The sequence below is a fragment of the Anopheles coustani genome, chromosome 3 (genome assembly GCF_943734705.1).
Source record: "Anopheles coustani chromosome 3, idAnoCousDA_361_x.2, whole genome shotgun sequence".
NCBI lineage: Eukaryota > Metazoa > Arthropoda > Insecta > Diptera > Culicidae > Anopheles > Anopheles coustani.
Genome location: NC_071288.1, coordinates 20,735,143 through 20,753,366, shown reverse-complemented (window position 1 = coordinate 20,753,366; position 18,224 = coordinate 20,735,143). Strand labels below are relative to the sequence as shown.

The 18,224-nt window shown below is 45.6% G+C and overlaps 2 protein-coding genes across 2 annotated transcripts; both read left to right on the top strand.

Annotated features, from left to right (window-relative positions):
- The first annotated feature begins 9,133 nt into the window (after window positions 1-9,133).
- Window positions 9,134-12,240, top strand: LOC131272557 (transient receptor potential cation channel protein painless-like). Its single transcript, XM_058274324.1, has 6 exons — window positions 9,134-9,160; window positions 9,226-9,423; window positions 9,489-11,280; window positions 11,353-11,483; window positions 11,559-11,659; window positions 11,721-12,240. The coding sequence occupies exons 1-6, from the start codon at window positions 9,134-9,136 to the stop codon at window positions 12,238-12,240; spliced, it is 2,769 nt and encodes a 922-aa protein (XP_058130307.1).
- A 1,618-nt stretch (window positions 12,241-13,858) lies between these two features.
- LOC131272549 (transient receptor potential cation channel protein painless-like) lies at window positions 13,859-17,100 on the top strand. The gene is made up of 6 exons (XM_058274313.1): window positions 13,859-13,885; window positions 13,945-14,136; window positions 14,202-16,008; window positions 16,090-16,220; window positions 16,296-16,396; window positions 16,458-17,100. The coding sequence occupies exons 1-6, from the start codon at window positions 13,859-13,861 to the stop codon at window positions 17,098-17,100; spliced, it is 2,901 nt and encodes a 966-aa protein (XP_058130296.1).
- Window positions 17,101-18,224: the final 1,124 nt, after the last annotated feature.

Here is an 18,224-nt window from a genome sequence, read left to right as displayed (position 1 = left end):
CGACCACCAACAATCACGCTTTTAAGAGAGAGAGCATAATTTATCGCGCGATATTATTTTTGCGCGCGCGCATCTGTGTTCCTGTGTGCACATACTCATATACACATTCACTCCCTATCACACACACTCACAAAACACCCACACCAAAAATATCCGGAAAAAAGGATATCCTTGTCGCAGAGCGCGTGGGACGCCGATCAAAAATAGTTACTTTTTCTTGTGCGCTCCACGGGATGTGACGTGACGAATGGCACACGCGCGTGTGTCAGTTAACGCCTTACCCTTACCGCTTTTCCCCACCCCTCGAGAACCAGTGGGAAACCCACACAGATGCGAAGGAAAATATTTGCTCATTTGCCGATGTAACGTGGCGCCACTTGAGGAAAAATTTGCTCACCCTACATCCAACCAACACAACCACCTCAACATGCTTCAGATGTCATGCTCACTTTTTACTCCCTTTCTCTCCGTTTCAACGCTGCCTGTCTCTATCTAATGCTTTCATTAAATGCGGGATTTTCCAGCCCGTGGTCGCCCACGCAGTTGAGGAATGTTTTGGTGCTCGTAGTTCTCTGGCCCTTCGCATGTTGCTCTTGGTCGCAAGCAGCGCTCTCTAATTTTCTCCAAACAAGGGAAGGTTCAACCGAAGCATAAGTAAAGGATGTTGCTGTCCCGTACCAAAAAAGATTTAGTTAAACTGGGAAACCATAAGAGGGACAAAAATCAAACGACTGACGTTGATACATCTTCAGCTTCCAGGAACAGTTGTTGAACATTTTAAACTAAAGAAGCATACACTGCATACATCCCACGAACGAATCACCACCGAAACCGGTCGTTCTGGTTGGTTTTCCCATTGCGCAAAACTTATAATCTCATGCATCAGTCATCAACAGGTTCTCGTCGTAGGAGAAGAATACCAAACTGAAGGCGACCACAGATTTCTGCTGCAATTAAAACGGGTGACATGGTTGCCTTAGCGGAAGGCATTCTTTCTATGGCATGTCAATGTATTGCAGTTGTTGTTGCACTTTCGATAGGTCAACAATTATGGATAGCGTGGTTTAACAGCTGTTGAAATTGAGTTACATTATCGAACATCAAACAAAACACGGAACAAGGCAAGTGTCTCCATAGTGTTGTTTGGATTGTGAAGGTTTTGTCGGAAGATATCTCCAATGGTATGGCAAAACTTTTCGTTACGATAAATGGTTGCTTGCATAACGTTGGGTGGGTGTTGTTGATTCACAAATTTCCACAGGGGAACCGGAGAGAAGAGTGCAGAATTTTTATCACCACCACACGCCCACAAGACACAGGCAAACACGTTTTGGAGATTGTTTTTTCGGTTTCCAATGAACGGCACACCTATGTAAGGCTCGATTTTTCCGACAGCTCGATTAACGGTGCTGCCATTTCGGTAAAGTTGTTTAGGCCTTGCCTACTGCGACGACGGGGCGGTGATGAACAACGGAAGCACTGCACCAAAAAACAAACGTCATCTCCCGTCCGTCAAAAGCAGTACGAAAGCCTTACAGCACAGACACCCGTTTCCCACCCACTGGAAGGAAAAATCGATTTTTCACCAACAAAAAAAGGCACAATTGTTCACTCTCAAACACTCTCCAACGATGTTCGTTTGTTCTCTTATTTCTCACACGTGTCTCTTCGTTTGGACCGAACGGCCACACTGCTAAAAACTGCTGTTCGCGTTCGACGCACCATAATTCTTGTTCACACTCCTACTCATATAACAACCAGTGTTTTTCTTTAAGTTCTTTATGGGCTCCGATATGGTGCCAGGGTTGAAGCCTAACACGCCACGGGGTAGTGGTCTGTTCGGATGTCCGTGAGAAGAGTACGTCTTAAAGACATTGGACATTCCCTATGCTATGCGCACTCCTCCCCAAGAAGACGAACACTATTGTGCGCCATTGTGTGTCGGGAGCGCCAGCCTTTTTCCTCTCTTCCGTTGGTGTTTTCATTTGTCCGAGAACACGCATACATTCCTACACGGACGGACGCATACTGCTGGTGTCTGCTCCACATCAACGCATCTTTCACTGCAGCTGCACACACGACGTTAGTTGAGACTTCCGGGCTGGAGAACCGGATGGCCGAAATGGTGCTGTGCGTCCATCGCGTTAGGGAACTGGACGTCAAAAACCTGAGACGACAGATCCCCCCCGGGACGTGGGTTGAAAGATGATTTGAACGGTGCACACCTTTTACCCCCTTTTTATTGTTTTTCGAACGACATCGAACTCTTCACTCGTTTTCACCCGATCGACACCTTCTCTGCTGCCCTCCAGGTTCAATGATATCTGCAAAAATGAAACAAAGAAAAATGTTCATTAGTAAAACATTATCAACAAACTGTAAGTAATTTACAAAGAATCAACAAAAATACAACTTTTTGAATAGATTACAACTTTAAAACATTTTACAATTGCTTTCAACCTCAACAATTACGTTCATTACAGTCAAATCCCAAACGTCAAATCAACGATCAGTGGTAAAAATTCCATTCAATTTCCATGAAACTTTACCGACAACGGTAAACACGATCTGTGAAATCAATTGTTAGGATGTGCATACATACAACGCGCATGTCCCTTTTCCCATCTCCCTCGAGCTACAAATAAATCGCATCCAGTTTCCAACAACCTCGGCAGCATGGGCGATAAGCCAACCAGGAATGGGCTTTCCCTGGAAACCAGCTTCTAGTGTTTCCTTCCTTTTGATTTAGATGCTGTGAGTTATTTATGTTTCCCGTTGACTCCCTTCATTACACGTTTCATTCATCCGTATCATAGAGGCTTGCAGGTGTGGTGAGTGAGGCACCAGTAGCAGGTTGAAGGCAACAAAAAAAGGCAGACGCTGCAAGAACGTAAACATAATTGACTGCAAATGGATTACCTTCAGTTGTGTGGGTTATTTTTGGGAAGAGGAAAGTAAAGACGGATTGGAAAATTCGTACTCAATTGGTTGGAAAAATTGTTCCAACAGGATGTAAACAGACAAAACGTTCGGTAGAAGGAAGCCCCGAGAAAGGCATACGAAAAGAATAGCAAAAATAAATAATAAAAATTCTGTCGAGATAAGATCATACCAAACAAGAGGCAAAGAGGAAGTACAGAAAAAAAGAGAAAAAACAGGAATAATAAAACTGTTACTATACGATGAAAGCATATACAAATGTATCATAAAATAAGAAACGATTCGAATAAAAAAAGAAGAAGAGAAGTATAAGAAAGAAAATAATGGCTATGAGAAGGTTAGAAAATCGGCCCATGAGCGCCGGGGCACACCACATCGACGGCGTGGGTTCGAATCCCAACCGAGACCGGATCCCCCTCTGTACGAGAGGACTGACTCTCCACGTGCACATAGAGCAGAAGTCTCGTAAGTCCTTAACGGGCAGGCTCGCCAAGAAGGAGTGTCGTATTCTAAATTTGATGAGGTTGGGAGGTCATGTAACGAACTTTCCCAATGTAATTGCAGAAGAACTCGAAAACCGGAGAATATCCGATCCATATAGCAACGCTGTCCATGGACAAGAACAACCGAGCAGCACTGTTGATCTCCAACAATATTGAAATTGAACAAAAATATAGCCATCGGACAGCGCAGTAACCACTGCCCGAGCCGAATCGGATATCAGTAGAGTTGTGTAATTCCGATTCAGATTCATGAATCTGAATGACTCTATGCTACGTTTATGTTAAAAAGCAGGAAAGTAAAGCCCGAAACATGCAAGCAATAGAAGGGGAGAGGACACCCTTTTCCACGAGCATCCACGTGAAGGGGAGTGGCCATGGCGCAGCGGTAGCGCGAGGATACACCACACCACAGGTGGGGGATAGAAGATTTACGTGATTGTGAGCGCAATGCTCACCGATCGTTTATCACCGTGTGGAAGCTTCCGGGCGTATCCTGTGCTCCGAGCATCAGATGGAACATATCCTACAGAAGCTCTCCGAGGAAATGGGAGCACTCAAGCATCAGCTTGCAGCTTGGTCAGCACCAACTTTTTAATATATGAGCGCTGGGTGGCCCGGAAACATGGACGGGTGGACTTCTATCTGTCGCAGGTGCTGACGGGGCACGGATTCTTCCGCCAGTTCTTTGCCACAAAGAAGTTCATTCGATCCCCGGGCTGCCCGGACTGCCCAGGCGTGGACCAGTCGGCTGAGCACGTGTACTTCCAGTGCCCTTGTTTCGGCGAGGTACGCGAGCGGCTCCTGACTGGCCATGGCATGCAGCCAGCGACTCCGGACAACTTTAATGAGTACCTGCTGCACAGCCCGGAGGCTTGGGAGCGGGCAGCCGAGGCGGCGAGGATCATCTGCTCCAGGCTGCAGCAACAGTGGACCAGGGAGCGGGCAGCCGAGGCGGAGCGAGGGACCGCGGAGGCCAGACAGCGAGCCACTGTGCGTGCGGAAGCTATCGCGGCGGCTCAGGAGCGCCGAAGGACGGGTCGCTTCGGTCGGGATCCGACACTCCGAGGAAGAATTTTGGCGATGGAGGAGCCCGCCAGGACAGCTTTTAGGAGACGGGCACGGCAGCTGCTGGGCAAGATCAGGCGGCTACGAGGAAGACGACACCGGATGCCTCCAGCAGTGTACACGGCAACCATGGCAAGAAATGTAGCTGCGCTCAATTTGCACGACGCGGCTATCGAAAACCAGCCAGCAGCAGCAGCAGCCTTATGGGAGGCTGAAGAGAACCTCCGGCGCGCTCGACGTGAGCGACGAAACGAGCTCCAGCGGGCAAATCGCGCAGGAAGAGTGCACTGAGGCCAGCCAGGCCATGTAATAAATGGAAAGAGAGGCCCCGATCGGGGAGTGCGTTAGTAGGGCTAAACGGCCAGATGCCCGCCCCCACACAGCTCTACCGTGTAGGTGCATGCTGTGTGGGGGCAACGTAAGGGCTAGAGAAGGGAGTAGTTGATTTTCCTGTAAAACTGTGATATTAGTTAAGCTATATTATTTTACGAGGAATAAAAAAACGAACCCTTATGCAAAAAAAAAAAAAAAAAAACTTTTTAATATATTAATAACTTTGCCTCGCTTAGTAGGTTTCGCTAATCGTTCAATACATTTTTATAGGTCGATAAAGTTATCTATCTACTGGAATTTATCATCGCGTACGCTTTTTCCTTATCGATGGATAGAGAGTTATCGGTCGATAAGGGAACCAGTTTTCTGGCTGTCAAACAGCTACTTTTCTGTGGAAGTAAAAATCGCATGGACGACATTCGTCATCCAATCGGATCCAAGTAACCCTTTTTTACTGTTCAAATGAAGAATTGTTAAACAAGTGAAACCAATTAAAATCAATAAAATCAGTGCATTTGGAGAAAAGAACGAATTGTGTTGCTCGATTACTTTTAATGTTCAACATGTAAAAATGACAATAGAACAAACAATCGCAACATAAAAAATACATATTATCAATCAAATGGGTGGTTGTGGAAAATAATTGTTAACGTAAGAAATATGTCCTCCACGCCACTAATCAATTACACAAATATCCTTCACGACCCATGGATTGGCAGACGACGGTCAATCATGAGATATACCAAACCGCGTGCTGGCACGTCAACTTATGACCTCGTGCTGGTACGTCACATGGGAGAGTCTGCTATGGGCGGCTCTCCCACTCGTGGGAAATGAAGAGGGGATCTTTCGCCAATAAAACCATCGATCATTGGATCGATGGGTCTCTTCTCCTATCGTTGGATAACGCGATAAGACGCAATCAAATTTTACGTGAATCTTTCTTGCCTTTTTGGTGTTCTCCACGCGACTACCTTCCCGCTTCGTGAAAACGAGCTTCGTGATTAAATGTGACCAAAATTCTGTGTGATTACTTAAAGTGAAATACTTTTCTACGTGATACCTGAACATTGGTGACATTATCCTCGTGATAAAAAAGAACATAGATTTTCGTCGTGACACAACGAACAGTAGCGATCACATTTTTACTCATTCTTTAATATCCTTTTCTCTGATTTAAAGTTGGCTCATAAAGAAATCACTCACTTACGAATGACCAATCACGCAACAGAGTTGAAAAATATATCTTGAATAAGTTATTTGTGTGTGGAAGCACTCAATAAATTAATGCTAGTGTAGAAGCATTGAATACATTGATAAATAATTGTGAAGACGTCAACATATTATAAACCTAACAACCCTCTTGAACAAAAATAGTCAAATCAGTTCAATTTTTTTTCGCTTTGTGTGCGCCTAGTGAACCGTAATAATAGTCAAACGAGTTGCGCAACTGAACCTGGCAGGCAAAAGTAACTCTCTTCGATTTGCTCAGATTTCCGGAGTTCTTAATTTGATTAATGATAATAAGCTCAAATAAGGTTCGGCACCCGATAGTGCCACAAGAACAAACCATTCAAGTGGTTTAAAAAGAATTCAACGTTATCTTTACCAAGCCCATCATTCCGACCAGCGGCACCAATTGGCATCCCGAACCAATCTCACGCAGTAGCAACGGCCGGGTTCAATTGACGCCCTATGCAGGAAACGTTTGACATACCTGCAAGACATTTCTAACGGTTTCTGTTAAAAACTTCTCAGCACCAAGAAAAAAAGCTCTTCATTTTTGTTTGGTTTACACTAGTGATGAGAAAATCGGCTCCGTCCGTTTCCGAACTAACGACTCCGGAGCCGATACCGAACTAACAGCTTCGGAGCTGGTTCCGAACTAACAGTTCCGGAGCCAACTACAACAATAGCAAAAATTTTTGAAAATTACCATAACCGACAAATTGAACACGAAAACAAAACTAAAGACGATTATCAAAAATTTCCTTTTTTTTGTAATAAAATCAAGATGTTTTATTCGGGATGAACCCACCTGGATAGTAATCACTTTGCATCGGTTAACGTAATGACGTTTCGGTGCGGATGGATCAAGGTGTATAAATTAGAAGGTGAAGTCGTCCAGTGTGAAATGACATTTCATGACTTGACATAACACTTCTGGGGTATTCATATGGGTTTTGAGGGGGGGTATCGGAAAAGGATTAGGCTTTTGACATAACTCTTCTCAAATATGGCACCCCTTCCAAAGCGACATAAAGTCACCTTCTATATTTATACACCTTGCGGATGGATATCGTTCTGACATATCCCAGCCCGCAGAATTGAGAGAATTTGTCAAGGTGTATAAATATAGAAGGTGACTTTATGTCGTTTTGGAAGGAAGCCATATTTGAGAAGAGTTATGTCAAAAGCCCAATCCTTTTCCGTTACCCCCAAGATGATTAAATACTGAATAGGTGACTTTTTAGTAGGTATTTTTTTAGAAAATGGCGACCGAGGCTTTTGACAGCATGGTGATAAACAGCATAGAATGTAAACAACTATGCGAGTAAAGAGAAGGTACGTGAGGTGAAACTTCGATACATTTCGTCGAAAAATCGGCGACCTACTACGGCCGACGGCTTCTTAAACATTTTCCATGCGAACAAAACGAAAGGAATTGAAGAATCGGTTTGTTTGGTCCTCGAGCATTGTTGTTTGTTTATCTTCTAAGGACGATTCCCGCCAAATTTGAGTATCAGCATACTGTCAAAAGCTATTTTTCGATTTTTTGCAGTGTAGACGTCAAAATGCTCTACATTCCGCGAATCGCGCTAGGTTTTTTTTGCATGGAGTTCAGCGCCTGTCATGCGACGTCGCGTTACGCGACGGTGCAGTCTGGAAAGCGTGTCACACGTTTCTACTTCCAGAACGGATGGTCAGTTGTAGGGTTCTGAATGAATGCTTTGACTGGCATTTCTATTTTTGGATACGAATCGAGTGATTGAACCAGGGAGGGTGTGAAAAGTTCTAGAGTAAAGCGCGCTACCGGTTAGGCTATTTGATAGTGGATTCCACCCGTCGTTAAAAGTGCAACATAAACACTGGAGAGCGGGCGTGCGGTTTTGCTTTCGCCTTTTCGCTTATCTTTCTTCGCAGTCGCTGCAGCGTTTCGTTCGCAACAGCGTTTTATCAAAGCTCTGCATCGGTTTTGTTTTACCCACCGATACGTCGTGCTTTTTGATCAGATGTTCGTTGACCATGTGAATCGAACTATTTCGGATTGATTACTTTATGAAATTATGAATAATAAATCGATCAGGTATTTGGCAAACTGGTGAGCATTTTTTTGTGATTTTGTGACGCGATATGAATTGTAAAAAAAAGTAATTTCGCGCTCATTCAACTAAGGTGGTTGACTTTCCAGTGAATAACATGGACCTTGTAGCGACAAGTTCAAGTTATGTTTCTTACTCAGCGAAGCAAATGTATTTCATGTTAGATTTCTTATTGTCTGATCTGCGAGCAAACATTTTCCGCATCACGATAAATTCAACAAATATTTTGAGAATCATATTTGGCTAACACCGTGCATTGAAAACGTTGTAAACGGAAGTATTATCAGTTGGAAATCAATCAATTGATTTGAAAAATCGATCGCTGCCGTTGGCAAAGTTTTGAATCTAGAAAGCGAACTGCCGGAGCGAACATTCGAGGACCGGGTGTGTGGAACCTGAAGCGGCGGTGTTGGGACGAGGTGGGGAATCGGAAACTTTAAAACGACGACAACTCTTCCACTTCGCTGGCCCGACTGCGATGATAGACGCGGTAATGGAAGGAGGTGGAGAGGAGGATCCTCTATCGGGTCTGGCGAAGTAAAAATGGGTGACTCGGAAGAATTGATAGGAGAGGGAAATGGAGCACGGCGAAGAGGGGTAAAAACCGAAGTTTCGTAGGCTGCTTTCTAGTGGACAGAAGCGAGATAGCGCCATACAAAGTGCTCGGGGTAACTCAGTCTTGCGAGCTAGGATGACTTTAAAAACAGGGAACTCAAACCTTACGCCCCTTGGGGAAGCTCTCATCGATCACATTTTTTCTTGGTCACGTACGCCATCGGCTTCAGCCGAATTCCATCCACACTTTTAAATCCCAAAATCGCGAATGCGTTGCCTGCTTATCATTGCTTTAAGAGTAGGAGCTGAAACAGATATCCACACTTCAGTTCTTCGAGCCCAACCGCCCAGTGCAGTGTGTTTCGCAGTCCAGTGCAGCCTCTGTCGATCGGTGAACTAACTCCCCAGTTAACCATGAACTTATTTCAGGATCGAAAACAGGTATAAAACATCAACTATACCACCAGTGGTGTTGGACTTAGTTTAAAATTACATTTGTTCTCCAGGCTGCATTAGAGAATGCGTTGCTGCTTTCCGATTTGAAGAAATTTCAACAAGCCCTCAAGAATGGAGCCAGAGTTGACGTGCCCGTGCGTGGGACTTACTACACGATCTTCGAGACGGCTTGTAATACCAGGAGAAGATACGAGTTTATCAGGGCGTGCTTCAATGAGAATTTATCCGACCCAGACCCAAGACTCAAGGTAAGTGCGACGGATTAGTGCTGAAGAGATTACATTTTACTTACGCTTTGGATATTCGGTGACAGAAAAATGAGAAGACCGACGAATATCCTATCCACCTGGCCGCGTTGTCCATGGACAAGGACAACCTGACAGCCCTGTTGGATGGCTGCCCGCAACTTGACACCGTAGTGGAGCAGAGGTACAGAGATAGAACGGCGCTATTTCTGCTGTTCGAGCGACTAAGCAATTCCAACTGGTCTAGGACAACCAAGTGCATACAAGTGCTGTTGAATAATGGGGCGAACATAAACACCCACGATCGAAATCAAGTTACAGCAATCGAGACGCTGCTCAGGGGAAAGGAGCTGTGGCGAAAGAAAGTTCTGCAGCGCTTCCTGGACACTGGCAAATTGTTATTGAACCCCGAGTTGAGACGAAAGATTCAACGGGTATTTCCAGACATAAAGCTACCGGAGGGCGATGAGAGAAAATTGCCAATCTGGATGCTGATGCTGGAAACCAAGAGCGATCAAGAATGTATCGAAAACTATGAGCGCGAGGCAAAAAAGGATCAGTTTACGGCGGAGGAAACCAGAACGATGCTGTCGTTGGCAATCAAAGAAGGTAAGGAGCAAATGGTGCAGAAACTGTTGGAAAAACAAACAAGCGACGAGGAAAGAAAAGTGCTGCTGGCGCACGGTCTCGTCGTTTGCTGCAAGTATGGTAAGGATCATACCCTCGAATGTCTGCTCAAAAAGATCACGCCCGATATGGTCGAGGTGATGAACGAACATCCACTGCTTTCGATGCTGACCAAGCAAATCAACGAAAACTCAGACAAGCGGCAGTGCAGCTTCTTCAAGTGCATGGAAAAGATCCTGGAGGACTCGCGGATCGATATCAACAAAACGGACTACCAAGAGTTCACCGCGCTGCATTACGCGGCCAAGTTTCAGCTGGAACACGTCCAGGAGTTGCTACTCACGAATGGCGCCTACCTTGGTGGCGTAGATCTGTTCGGTCGGGCACTGATCTGCGAGCTGAATCCGTACTTGTTGCGCCAACACCTTAACCGATGCGTGACCGATAGCGGAACCAACCCGGACGACCAAGACTATATGATAAATGTGAACTTTCGTAACTTCCAGTCGCCGACGCATACCGACGAAATGTTACCAATTGTGCGATTGGCTCAATCGTTCGCCGGTAGGGAGCTCCTCGGTCACCCAGTGCTTGCGAGTATCCTGCTGATCAAGTGGCTGCGAATCAGTGTGTTCTTCTACCTGAACCTCATCATATGCTCCATGTTCTTCTTCTCCTTCACGGCATTCATGGTGTTTTACTACGGCACTGATAGCCACAATCTTTCCATGTGGTACTTCCTAGCACCCGCATTTCTGGGGCTAGCGTACATAACCGTCCGCGAGCTCACCCAGTTTGTGCTCAACGCACGCTCCTACATCAGATCAGCGGAGAACTACATCGAACTAATGCTGATCGTATCCGCAGTGACCGCACTGACACTCCACTTCACCTCTGGTGACGCTCAAATACGCAACATTGCCGAGGTGTGCGCCATCATGCTGTCTACGGTGGAGTTTACAGTGCTGCTAGCTACGATTCCTCGGCTTTCCTTCTGCACCCACATGGTGATGCTGAAGACGGTGGCGAAAAACTTCATTCAGTGCCTTGCCCTCTACTCGATGATTCTGGTGGGATTTGCGATCAGTTTCTATACCCTTTTCCGAGGGCCCAATGGAAATGGTGGCGCAATTAATGGCAATAACAACGCGACTGACACCGAAGAATCTAACCCGTTCAACGACTTCGGAATGCTTTCGATGGCTCTGTTGAAAACTACGGTCATGATGACAGGTAAGTGACCATTCCACGATAGTCTGTTAAGTAAAGCCTTTACTATTTGCTGGTTTAATAATGCATCCGCAGGTGAGTTTGAGGCTGCCGAATTGAAACTTCATCAGTCGTGGGGATACTACGTACTGTTCGGGTTGTTCCTCTTTTTCGTCCCGATTGTGCTGTACAACCTGATGAACGGTTTGGCTGTCAGCGACGCTACGGTAAGTACAGGGAGGGGAGCGAGGAAGATTGTTTGTGCCTTTGCTTTTATGCCACTCCTTTTTTTCTTCCCATAGAACATCCAAATGCAGTCGGAGCTTATCGCCATCAGGCAGAAGGTATTTGTCATCAACAGTTGCGAAAGTACACTGAAAGCTTTCAATCGCATGCGAAAAGTGTAAGTACGGGCAAACTCGTCGTCTTCTGTTTCTATTCTTAAAGTTGATCTTTGTTTCAAGATGGAACTGTTGCTTCGATGGCCAACCGGTAGAAATGATGAACAATTTCGAATACATCTGCATCAGTCCGAACAAAGGCAACAGAATCCTGGTGCCATGTAAGGTGATTCCGGATAACACGCCGAACGTTGACGAGCTAGAACTAAAGGCAGTGACCGTGGTTAATGGTATAACTGCTGATGTGGCTGCTGCTCAAAGAGCTCCCACCAATAGAACGGCTCCTGCTCCACAAGTGGCCTCTACTGCAGATAAAGCTCCCGCTACTGATGGAACCTCTACTGATGGTGGGGCTCCTGCTGCTGGAGAGGTTGTTGTTGTTCAACCAGCCCCTATTGCCGAGGAGATTGTTGCGACAGAGGCGACCACCGAAGACACCTACATGTTACATCATTCATCCGATTCTGACCAGGAGCCGACCTTATCCGAGCTGCCCGGCAGAATGCACGATACGGTCGTTATGGCCGCACGTGGCATTCTGTGCTCGAAACGCGACGATGCAACCAACCGAATCGAGATCTGAAGATACAGCAAAACAGCTATCACTAGTCGCAGGAGATCGCCACAATGAACAACTTGCTTAAGGCCAAACATCAGCACGGGCATCCGCAGCTGGGTAGTTATCCCATCCAACAAGCCGGTAAATACGGAGCGTAGCGTAAACTTTACCTTTGCCATTGCTATTGCTTGCGAAAGTTAAAATAAAATAGAAGTGTTCTTACTTGGAATAATTAGGGAAAACAACTATCTAACAAAATAACTGCAGTTCAGACTGTAATATATCAATGACAGAAAATAGTCTCCGACTTGAAATAACTCTTGGTTGATATGGAAAAAACACAAACGAATAAAATCCGTTTGGAAACATGATAGCAGAGTTTCACGAATTTTAAAAACATACTGCGAAAGCTGAACGTATTGGCACAGAAGCCAACGATCGGGCTTACAAGACAAAGTTCGCGTAGCGTACGACAGAGCTGGCCGGTAGCGGCTGTAAGTGTGCGGAAGCATGGAATATATTGATATTTGTATGGAAACATTGAATAAATTGATAAATAGTTGTAAAGCCGTCAATGCATTTCAAACATAACAACCCTCTTCAACAGAAATAGTCAAATCAGTTCATTTTTTTCGTTTTGGGTGCGCCTAGTGAACCGTAATCTAAATGGATTCGCAGAATATATGCTCATAACGGTCAAACAAGTTGCACAAGTGGCCACATACGTTACATTGTAGTGATAGCATTATCGAAAAATTTAGTCAGCGAATGTTGTGCCCGACATGTGCGGCATCCTCTGGCCGCTATCAACTCTATTTGGTCCGCACGGTTAAAAAAATAAATGTTCTTGCCCTTTATTGAAAGAAGTATGTTTCATGACCTGGACCTGGCGGGCAAAAGTAACTCTCTCCGATTTCCAAGAATTAGTCTTAATTTGACTAATGATGATAAGCTCAAACAAGGTTCGGCACCCGATAGTACCCCAAGAACAAACCGTTCGATTAGTTTAAAAAGAATTCAAGGTTGTCTTTTCCCGGCCCTTCCTAACAGCACTTCCCAATCGGCATCGCAAACCAATCCCATGCAGGGGTCAGGGCGTCAACGGCCTGGTTCAATTGACGCCACAGAAGCGTCGGATCGTGATGTTTATTTTTTGTTCTTCTATCTGAATTTTACATACAAAACAACAAAGTCAAAAAAAACCCAACGCCCCTTGGAAAAGGACTTGTTGGTCACATTTTTTCCATGGTCACGTAGGCCATCGGCTTCAGCCTTTAAGCAGGTTTGTCCAACTCAAGAGGTCTTCATTTAATTTAATACATTTGTCATGTAAGATTACGTAAAATATAACGCACTAGGAAATACTAAATCCGAATTCGTTCCACACTTTTTAAATTTCAAAACCGCGAATCATTGCTTTCAACACAGTTTGACAAGCCTGCCCGGAAACATTACTCTTCCTCATACACAGCGACGCTGGTTGATATTACTATCAGTAGTCGGAGGGGTCTGGCCTATAAGAATAGGAGCTGAAGCAGATGTCTGCGCTTCAGTTCCTTGGGACCAACCGCCCAGTGTAGTGTGTTTCGTAGTCCAGTGCGCAGTCTCTGTGTTGATCAGTGAACTATCTTCCCAGTGTACCATGAGCTTATTCAAGGATCGAAAACAGGTACAAAACAAACATCAACCACTAGTTTGGAATAGTTCAAAATTACATTTGTTCTTCAGGCTGCCTTAGAGAATGCGTTGCTGCTTTCCGATTTGAAGAAGTTTCAACAAGCCCTCAAAAATGGTGCCAGAGTGGACCTACGCGTGCGTGGGACTAACTACACGATCTTCGAGACGGCTTGTAATACCAAGGGAAGACATGAGTTTATCAGCGCATGCTTCAATGAGAATTTACCCGACCCAAGACTCAAGGTAAGTGCGTCAAATTGGTACCGACGAGATTACATTTTACTTACGCTTTGGATAACCGGTCGCAGAAAAATGACAAGACCGACGAATATCCTATCCACCTGGCCGCGTTGTCTATGGACAAGGACAACCTGACGGCGCTGATGGATGGCTGTCCGCAACTTGCGAACGTAGTGGAGCAGAGGTACAAGGATAGAACGGCGCTATTTCTACTGTTCGAGCGACTAAGCAATTCCAACTGGTTTAAGACAACCCAGTGCATACAAGTGCTGCTTGATAATGGGGCGAACATAAACACTCATAATCGATATCATGTTACAGCAATCGAGTCGCTACTCAGGGGAAAGGAGGTGTGGCGAAAGAAAGTTCTGCAGCACTTCCTGAAGACTGGCAATGTATTACTGAACCGTGATTTGAAACAAAAGATTCAAAAGGCATTTCCAGACATAAAGCTACCGGAGGGCGATGGGAGACAAATGCAAGTGTTGATGATTTTGCTGGACACCAAGAGCGATCAAGAATGTATCGAAAACTATGAGCGCGAGGCAAACAAGCATCAGTTTACGGCGGAGGAAACCAGAACGATGCTGTCGTCGGCCATCACCCACGGTAAGGAGCAAATGGCGCAAAAACTGTTGGAAAAAGAAACAAACGACGATGAGAGAAAAGCGCTGCTGGCGCACGGTCTCCTCGTTTGCTGCAAGTCCGGTAAGGATCATATCCTCGAATGTCTGCTCAAAAAGATCACGCCCGATGTGGTTGAGGTGATCAACGAAAATCCACTGCTTTCGATGCTGACCAAGCAAATCAACGGAAATTCAACGGACCGTTCAACGGACAAGCGACAGTGCGGCTTCTTCAAATGCATGGAAACGTTGCTACAAGACTCGCGAATCAATGTCAACGAAACGGACTGCCAGGAGTTCACCGCGCTGCATTACGCGGTCAAGTATCGGCTAGAGCACGTCCAGGAGTTGCTGCTCACGAATGGCGCCTACCTTGGGGGCAAAGATCTGTTCGGTCGGGCGCTGATCTGCGAGCTGAATCCGTACTTGCTGTACCAGCACCTCAACGGATGCGTGACCGATAACGGAGGCAACCCGGACGACCAAGACTATATGATAAATGTGAACTTTCGTAACTTCCAGTCGCCGAAGCATACCGACGAAATGTTACCAATTGTGCGATTGGCTCAATCGTCCGCCGGTAGGGAACTCCTCGGTCACCCAGTGCTTGCCAGTATCCTGCTGATCAAGTGGCTCCGAATCAGTGTGTTCTTCTACCTGAACCTCATCATATGCTCCATGTTCTTCTTCTCCTTCACGGCATTCATGGTGTTTTACTACGGCACTGATAGCCACAATCTTGACATGTGGTACTTCCTAGCACCCGCATTCTTGGGGCTAGCGTACATAACCGTCCGAGAGATGACCCAGATCTTGCTCAACACACGCTCCTACATCAGATCAGTGGAGAACTACATCGAACTTCTACTGATCGTATCCGCAGTGACCGCACTGACACTCCACTTCACCTCTGGTGACGCTCAAATACGCAACATTGCCGAAGTGTGCGCCATCATGCTTTCCGCGGTGGAGTTCACGGTGCTGCTGGCCACGATTCCTCGGCTATCCTTCTGCACCCACATGGTGATGCTGAAGACCGTGTCGAAAAATTTCATTCAGTGCCTTGCCCTCTACTCGATGATTCTGGTGGGATTTGCGATCAGTTTCTATACCCTTTTCCGAGGGCCCAATGGAAATGGTGGCGCAATGAATGGCAACAACAACGCGACTGACACCGATGAATCTAACCCGTTCAACGAGTTCGGAATGCTTTCGATGGCTCTACTGAAGACTACGGTCATGATGACAGGTAAGTGACCATTCCACGATAGCCTGTTAAGTAAAGCCTTTTAATATTTGCTGATTCGACAATGCTCTTCCTCATCCGCAGGGGAGTTCGAGGCTGCCGAGTTGAAACTTCATCAGTCGTGGGGATACTACGTACTGTTCGGGTTGTTCCTCTTTTTCGTCCCGATTGTGCTGTACAACCTGATGAACGGTTTGGCTGTCAGCGACGCTACGGTATGTGCAGGGAGAGGAGCGAAGAAGATTGTTTGTGCCTTTGCTTTTATGCCACTCCTTTTTATCTTCCCATAGAACATCCAAATGCAGTCGGAGCTTATCGCCATCAGGCAGAAGGTATTTGTCATCAACAGTTGCGAAAGTACGCTAAAGGCTTTCAATCGCATGCGAAAGGTGTAAGTACGGGCACACTCGTCATCTTCTGTTTCTATTCTTAAAGTTAACCTTTGTTTCAAGATGGAACCGTTGCTTCGATGGCCAACCGGGAGAAATGATGAACAATTTCGAATACATCTGCATCAGTCGGAACACAGGCAACAGAATCCTGGTGCCATGTAAGGTGGTTCCGGATAACACGCCGAATGTTACCGAGTTAGAATTGAAGGAAGTGTCCGTGGTCAATGGTATAACTGCTGATGTGGCTGCTGCTCAAGGAGCTCCCACCAATGGAACGGCTCCTGCTCCACAAGTGGCATCTACTGTAAAAAAGGCTCCCGCTACTAATGGAACCTCTAACGATGGAGGAGCTGCTGCTTCTACTGCTGTTGCCCAAGCAATCCCTGTTTCCGAGCCGATTGTTGCGGCAGAGGCGACCACCGAAGGCACCGACATGTTACATCATCTATCCGATTCTGACCAGGAGCCAACCTTATCCGAGCTACCCGGCAGAATGGACGATACGGTCGTAACGGCCGCACTTGGCATATTGTGCTCGAACGGCAACGATGAAACCAACCAAGATCTGAAGATACAGCAAAGCATCTATCACTTGTCGCAGGAGATCACCACAATGAACAACATACTTATGGCCAAACATCAGCACGAGTTTCCGCAGCTGGGTAGTTATCCCATCCAACAAGCCGGTAAATACGGAGCGTAGCAAAAACTTTGCCTTTGCCATTGCTATTGCTTGCGAAAGTTAAAATAAAATAGAAGTGTTCTTACTTGGAATAATTAGGGAAAACAACTATCCAACAAAACAACTGCAGTTTAGATTGTAATATATCAATAACAGAATGGTTGATATGGAACAAACACAATTGAATAAAATCCGTTTGAAAACATGATAGCAGAGTTTCTAGAATATTAAAAACATACTGCCACAATCAAGAAGATTACCCTCGGGGATACCCTGATCGATAGCTTTATTTTATTTCATTTAATTGAATGGCAAACGCAGGGACCTCAGCAATACTTAATGGTATGCTTAATTATAACAGAACCACTCCTCCTTCAAGACAGCTGACGACCCATAGAGATCAAAATACTGCGAGAAGGTATTAAAAGCTGGGCACCTAGAAGTATATACCATATGGTAGGGGTTAGAAAATCGGTCCATGAGCGCCGCCGGGGCTCACCATCTCGAAGGCGTATGTTCAAAACCCAACCGATACCGGACCTTCCCCTGTACGAGAGAACTGACTATCCACGTACACATAGGGTAAAAGTCTCTTAAGCCCTTAACACTAGAACTATCGGACCAGTCATTTTGCCTGGTCAGGTACTTTTCAATCACATTTATTTCTTAACACTCTGACGGCCGGGTACATCCATAGATGTAATGGCTCCGTTTGAGTTTGCATCCGATCACATCATTTTGGTGTGCGGTCAACGCTGTCACCAGACACGCACCACAGACTACTGGATGTAAACAAATATCAAATGGGAAGTGAACAAATTCCACAGGGCGCGTTGCTGTTCGTACGTAAATTCTAATAAAGATTGAAAAAGATTGATCAAACAGGGAGGCCAGATACGAAGGGACTAATGCAAACGCGCCGGTCGTGAATTGTGCGGACGTCAGTGTTGAGGTTGAACAATTCTACCAAATGTTAATGCATGACTGGTTACGGACGGACCATAGGTCTCGTTCGAATTAGAAAATTGGTTCTCGAATTGGCATTTCAAAATATAAAATTTATCACAGACCACACAGACAAGGAAAATGAAAGTAAAGGAAGGAACCACGAGTGAAGTTTAGGACAAATGTAAATTACGGTAAAA